A 7,686-nucleotide genomic window follows, 5' to 3' on the forward strand; every position below is an offset into this window, starting at 1 on the left:
TTCGCATCATAAATTAGAAAAAAAAACTCTAGAACTTGAATTTGAAAGACACTGAAATGCATTTCAATAGCAAAAACTAACATTACTAGCTAATTGATATTAATACGGATGTGTATAGTTATTTGAGGCAGTCAGGTAGATAAACGGTGGGTACCCAGCAAAGCAATAGTTCTTCTGCTTTTTTTTATTTTTGTTTAGTCCTCTACCTTCATTAAAACTTAGAATTAAAAGTAATTTTTTTAGCATAAAAATGAGCTTCAAGAAAATATCTTTGTCAAACTTAGAAATGGGTCAACGTCAGTTTTTGTTAAAATAGGCACTAGGTTTCACATTCTATCTTTCTGACACTATCCCATAATATGTGTAACTTTGTCATATAGACAAGAGTGCTGTAGGGTTTATTATCACCCTTATCTTTGAAAAGGTGCAGAAAGAAATTCAATTGTTTATGACAAATCCCTCTTAAGTTACATACAAGTCCGCAGTAACTTAGAGCATAGCAGCAGGAAAATTTTCACAAAACTGTCTTATGTTCGAGTTCCTGATTTTACTGTAATTTTTCGTCAATTTCATGGATTATTGATTTACCCAAAGACGGCATAATTTTGGTCTCAAGAGAAAAGAAGCTGCCCTTTATCAGGCATATAGGTATATAGGGAATCAAATTTGTCAAACAGAAACAACGCTCGTGAAGTATACAAAAAAAAGAAAAAAGATATATCTTTCGTTATCGACATGTACAGTATCTGCCCTCTTCTTCAACAATGGGTTTTCAGAAAACCCACTTCTATATCTCCAAGAAAATAATAGAGCCAGTTGAACAATACTTTCATGAATTACCTCCAATTTTTTTGTGGCACGGTTTTATTCTCGACTTAGAAAAATTACTAGAACTTCCATTCAAAACAAGCTCATTCTGATTACTTGCGACCTCTCTGTAAAAGAGAAAAGGAAAACAGTTACACTATCCGAAGAACCACTACCCTGGAAAATACTACACTACCCCGGTAAATACGATTTTTAAGATGGGGATGTACGTCATCAATCTAGGGCCTTAGAAAATAAAAACAAAAATTGATATTGGGATCAACAAAATGTACAATTTTTGGGCCTTTGGCCTATTGCAGCCGAAGTCAATGTTTTACAGCCCAAAAGGGCAGACAAAGGCGCATTGCTGAGGTCTGATCTCTTCCATTGCCTAGAAAGACCACTAGATATTATTATGTCCGTGTAAATGAGCCCTTCATGCAACATACATATAATAATAATAATAATAATAATGATAATAATAAAAAAAAATCGTCTTAGACTTTAAGAAATCGAAATTTTCTTTACATCCCTCTTTGTCATACCTTAAATGTCATGTCATTTTTAATTGCATCGAAGTAGACGTTCCCAGTGAGCCACCCACTGGCAATAAACTAAACACCCCAAAAAGAACAAAGGCCAAACTCTTAAAAACTTTAAAGGTTCGTGGAAGTATCTACTTAAAACTTAGTAAATGAGTCGAAATACCTCTTCAAAGGTGGGAGTAATCACTTAAGAAGAATAGATTTTTGAAAACTGTTTATAAAGGAAGGGAAATAATTATGTGTCAATTTTTTTTTATCTAGCTCGTATAGATGAATCTCTGAATTCTCAGTTTGAATCAATGGAATGCCATCATTTTTTTTTCAAACATTTACTAATAAAATGTTGCTAAGAAGTGGAAATACACACAACTTTAGTCAACTACGGAAACGGAATGCAACTACAATATTACTTCAGAATTTCTAATCTTTTCAATACCAACCAGTCACAAAATATAGTTATGTTTTTGTATAGTGGGTTGCATATATTTGTCCACAAAATCGTCTAAACTGCTATACATACAGCTGAGGATTTTTATACTTATTTTGATACGTGCCATCCAATCAAATTTTACAGGACAACTCTCTTACCTAATGCTAAGTCTGAGTCAAATTTCACGTTTTAATTTTTGTGCTCAACAGGCATTGCGAGACTTGAAACCTTGAATATCTGAAAAATTTCACGATTAAAAAAAAAAATAAAATAAAAAAAAATAAAATAATATAAGAAACTTATCACAGCTTGAAACCCTGAGAAATTAAATCACGAATCTATACCTATCAGATACCAAAATATCAAACACATAGTTATTTGTTTTTAAGGAGTATTTCGAGTCATATACTTAGTTAGAAGCACATCTACATGCATCTTTATTAGAGTTCATACTTTTCTGACAATTTTAGTCTTTATTCGAATATTTTAGGATGACTAGAAGAGGAAATACTAACGAAGAGCTCTAAACTGAGAGGACTCTAGACTGACTAGGCTAGCCATTATAAACGTCCAACGAAATATTGAGATAGACATCGACCATGTAATAGATAAATATGGCGGGAGTGGAAATACAAAAAATAGACTTTTTCTTATAAAATTCTGAATACTGTAAGTTAATTGAAATATATTGAACTTTTAATAGTGGTAAGATACGCTACGTTGTTATGAAGTAAAATTTTGATTACTAAATTTTTGAGATTTCATGAAAGTTGGCACTGTTTATTAAAACACTATTTTTAAAAAGAAAAAGTAATTAGCTAAATGCTTTATTGCCTATACTTAAAACACTCGTTTTAAATGTCTTTTATGCATTTCTATATCTTCGTTCTGTTTTTATTGTTACATTCCTCAAATAGAAAGTATTTAATCTATCTATATATAAAAAAATAAGTTGTCTGTGTGTGTCGTCTGTCGGGTGACGTCATGTTTGTGTGTTGACTGACGTCATGTTTGTCGACTGACGAAATTACAGACCGGGACATCGGGATGCAAATGACGACCGGGACATAGGGAATATAAATGACGACCGGGACACTCAAAGAGAAAGCGACCGGGACACGAGGAATGTTCGATTAGCAATCACCATCAACAAAGCTCAAGGGCAATCATTAGAATAATGAGGTATAGATCTGAATACAGATTATTTTTCCCATAGACAATTATATGTTTCATGTTCAAGAGTCGGTAAACCTGACAATCTATTTATATACACAGGCAATGGGACAGCCAAGAATGTTGTATATTTGCAAGTTTTACGTAGTTAAAAATATATGTATATATATATCTATATTCACAGGTGGGACACAGGGACACAACTACAATGGCGCGTAACTAATATGGCGCGTAACAACTTACGCGCGCGGGGGATTGGGGGGGGGGTTTGGCGAAGCGCCCCCACCAACTAGGTGTTGGGGTGGCGCGAAGCGCCACCCCAACAGCTAGTGTTTAATATTTCTTTTACAAATATACAAGTTGCATCCTCATCCTCATTTCCTACTCTTCACTACAATCATAGTTACTAAACGAGCATACAATGTTAGGCGACATGCTAAATGGTTTGACCTATACAAATTGTCACAAAGAGTTCATGATCCCAAAAAATGGTTCATGACCAATTCTATTTTTGACAATAAAAAGATTAACTCACTCGCTATAGCGGCCAGAAGTGCAAAGGCAAAAAATTAAGCAGAAAATATTAAATATCATATTTCTTTTATGGTGAACAGCTTTTTATTTATTTTGTATGGCGGGGTAACTTTTATAACTTACTATTTTTTTTATCAATATTTTTATACCATTTTAATTTCGACATATTTGTTAGAACTTTAACCCTCACCAGATTTTAGATTATCGAAGCAATCTATTATGCCCCCCTTCCCAAAGAAAATCCTGGATCTGGCCCTATGCCCACCATTAATCTCTGAACAAATTATAAAGGAGCAGTATGTGGCTGAAATGGTAATGCCAAAGATTATGCTCTATATGATCACCATACGACCGAAAGGGTTAGGCCTAATTTTTTTTTAAGAAATGTCTTTTCTTTATTAACTTCTGATGGACAAGACGAAACTTGATTGGCTCATTGGATTGATAATCAGAAGTTCTAGTTTTCTTTTTAAGATTCAGAGTGATCGGAGGGTAGATATCTCCCTCCCCCACACCGCGTGTTTTTCCGAAATGCATCTGATAAAACTTTTGAGATGGCCGTTTGTTGTCGTAGAAACTTTAAAATAGGCTCATTTGCTTGGAAATTGAAAGGGCTAGTGCCCTTTTTGTTAGTTAAAAGTAATTGAAGGGCAACGAGTCCTTTCACGCTCATCAATTTCTATAATACATCTAAACAAAATTTTGAGAGACCCATATTTTTCAGCGTATTTGAAAAGTCTAGAAACTATGTCTTTGACAACCCCTATACCTTCTCAAGACCAGAACATAAATTAAACTTTACCAAAAAAAAATGGCCGTGGATCGCAATCTCAAGTACATTCCTTTTCCAAACATATCCAGTCAAAATTTTTCAACGGTCATTTTGTTCTGCATAGTAGACGGTCCAGCAACTATGTATTTAGGAATATTAAGCATGTTAACCCCACAATTATGCAATTGCCCCATTTTTCATTAAAACTAATTGTTCATCCAAAATAAATAAAAAGGCATTGTGTTCATAGTAGCCAATAACACACGTCAGCATTATACCGAGAACAAGTGGAGGTATTAACTTGAAACTTTTGGGGATACTACTATTACTACTTCTGCTCTTACAATTTAAACAGATAAAAAGAAGGAAAATTTATCCAGGTTTGTAAAGAGCATAGATAGAATCTTTGGGGAATGAAATGAAGTTTTATTTTTAAAGTCAACTCCAGAAGCTATAAAATAATATTATAAAACACTGTTTGTATAGGATTAAAAGATGTTGGAGAAGTTCCTCCAGCATACAAACAGCAACTCATAATATGGATTCTTCTAGAGAAAACTGGAAGTATATACAGTATTATTTTTTCTATGATAAAGATTATGTCAATAAAAAACAAACAGAAATTAACTTTAAAAACTTATTCGATAAATAATTCCTAAATACATAGTTGCTCCCACAAATCAGTCACTATAAATAAATAAATGAAACTCAAAACGAATACAAGTTACAATAAATAGCCAAGTCAAACTCAAAATAAGCAAAAATTAACATGTGTAGGGCTGATAATACCCATGCCTTAACAAGACTGAGCACAATTTGTACTTTACTGGAAAAAAAAGGTGGATTGTCAGTTTAATTCACATATACTGACATTTATTTCTTAAAGTTTTGATAATTTTGTCACTGCCAGTTGATTAAAGAAAACATGAGTGGCAGAAGGATAAACAAATGCCATAGGATTGGTGATGAGGTGTTTTCTATTTACTGCAAAATGTGCAGGAAAAACCAGGACTATCAGCTCCCTACATAGCACTATGTAGTTCCCGTAAAAGTGCCGACACTTGGAATACATATGGAACGAAATCTTGAACATCTTGCGTAAGAACCTCTTGAAATACAGGAAAAAGGAGATCTTCAAAAGCATCAACCGCAGCAGGAGTCACTTTGCAGACAATGCTTATAGCCACACTCAGAGATTCAAATATATAATGATTGTAAACAGGTTTGCTTGGACTTTTCACCGCCAGTTTCAACCTCTCAATCAGTTGAGTCACAACTGGTGTTAAATACGGAACAGCTTGTTCGCGGAGCGCCAGGAGACTTTTACTCAGGGTACGCACAAGATGATCATTTTCTCCCGACCCATGTAATGAGAAGGCAAGCAGAAGATTGCTTAAAAGAGACTCTGCAAAAGGTGAAAGCTCCTCCTTTTGGATTACTGGTTTCTTCGCATCTGCTGTTTCCATGCTCAGTATTTTATCCAGAGCAATGGCTGCATAAGAGTGGATAACTTGACTAGAAGCAGTTAAAAGGTTGATGAGACAGGGGATGGAGGCCAAAAGCTCCCCATGGCCTAGTTGGCTTCTAAAAGTCATCACATATTTGATAGCATCTGCTTTAAGAACGGGAAGTTCATTCACATTTGTGCTTATCAAATCAGGGACTATGTTTTGATGAAAGAAATCTGATAAGTTGACCAAGGGGTTTGTCTGAGTCGTACCGTATTTCTGCGTAGCCCTCTTCGATGCCAATGCAATGACCAAGTAGATGGCAGCATCTTTGTTTCGCCAGTTCTTTGCAGGGTCCGCAGCATAGCTTGCTAGCATGGTCTGTATGTAAGTTCCAAAAACCTGTGTCATTTTGGTTTCAAAGAACTTGGACAGGGCCCTGACTAAATCGCAGGCAGCTCGCCTTCTCGTATCCACATCGCTACCTTCAACATCCCGCCTAATATATTCTTCTGGATTATCCTCAAACAATTCTTCATCGGTTAGCCTAAACTCCATATTTGGTAAAATTGCACACTTGCATATACCATCAAGGACATCTGGCGCTTCAAATAAACTTCTATTTGAGTCTTTACTGGCGACACAGGATAGAAAATTGATAGCATTGCTAATTAACAGGTCAAATTTTAGAGCTTTCCCTGTCGTAGTTAAGAGATTCCAAACAGATGTAACAAATTCGTCCAAATATGGCTGAAGATCGTCATTGTATTTTGAAGCAAACATTTGGGCTATTGAGCAAATGACAGTCTTCATTTCTTCCAAAATTCCTGGTTCTTCCTCATTATCAGTATTAAGCAGAGGAACATCCTCTGCAAGAAGTTGCAATAACGCCGCCATCCATCTTTCCATATTGTCTTCAAAATATTCAGGAACATCTTGGAAAGTCAACGCTTCAAAAATTTCACAGAACAGCTTCAGGGATCCAAAAATAACTTTCAATGCTTCTTTGTTATCTCTGTGTACAACTGTCAAGTCTTTAGTTGCAAAAAAAAGTTCTGTAAAGGGATGAGCAAAATTGGCCATCACATATCTGATTTCCATCCAAAGCTTGTGTGATCGATTTTCAAATCGATAGCGGGCAAATAAAGTGTTGGCAGTTTGCAGAACACCGTTAATTATGTTAAAATCACCTGTTGCAAACTTGTCAGTCATGTCCTTGATCAAAGTAGGCCATTTCTCAGGAAAATCAGATTTGCCTATTTCAGCAATGGCGTCGGAGAGTTGTCGTTGAATCTTTTTTGGTGACTTGAGCATAAGATCCACTATCAGCTCTTTGATTTTCCCTCTCATCTCCTCATGTATATTATTTCCTCTTCCTTCTTCAGTAGCCCAATTCCTTTTGATAAAGTTTTTGAAAGTGATTGCTCCAGTTGTCCTAATTGTAATATCAAGGTTGGAACTTGAAACTAATGTCAGGAGTATCAGTGAATAATTTTTTCCCTTTTCAATGGATGCTATACATCTTTCAGCTTGTTTTCTATTAGCAGGATCTGGTGATAGCGTTTGCAAGAGATACTCAGCAAGTGCAGTCACACTCCCTTGATTGATGTCCATCTTAAGTGCAAATGAATTTGAGATTCCGAAATTTTTGAATATTACCGTAAGTCAGCTTTCTAACAATGCTTTCTACTAAGCTTCAAACTTTTTGTTTTCTTTTTTTGAGGTTTTTGAATTGTTGTAATCCCTTGTCAAAATATATGCAAATATTTTTGCAATTACCAGTTTTTTGCTCTTTAAGCTATTAATGTAAGCTTTTCTAGTTGAAAATCTTCAATTTTTCTACAGAAGTACGACAAATGTCATGACATCATTGTAATTTTTAAGATATGACGTAATATGCAAAAACCAAAATTAAGGCTCTTAACAAATTTTATCAAACTTCTGACCCATCTGCATCATTTTTGAGACCAGATTATA

The 7,686-nt window shown here is 35.0% G+C and overlaps 1 protein-coding gene across 1 annotated transcript; it reads right to left on the bottom strand.

Annotated features, from left to right (window-relative positions):
- Positions 1-3,324: 3,324 nt before the first annotated feature.
- On the bottom strand, positions 3,325-7,483 carry LOC136032709 (exportin-2-like). The gene has a single exon (XM_065713020.1). The coding sequence runs from the start codon at positions 7,321-7,323 to the stop codon at positions 5,284-5,286; it is 2,040 nt and encodes a 679-aa protein (XP_065569092.1). The 5' UTR covers positions 7,324-7,483; the 3' UTR covers positions 3,325-5,283.
- Positions 7,484-7,686: the final 203 nt, after the last annotated feature.

The sequence above is a fragment of the Artemia franciscana genome, chromosome 1 (assembly GCF_032884065.1).
Source record: "Artemia franciscana chromosome 1, ASM3288406v1, whole genome shotgun sequence".
Taxonomy (NCBI): Eukaryota; Metazoa; Arthropoda; class Branchiopoda; order Anostraca; family Artemiidae; genus Artemia; species Artemia franciscana.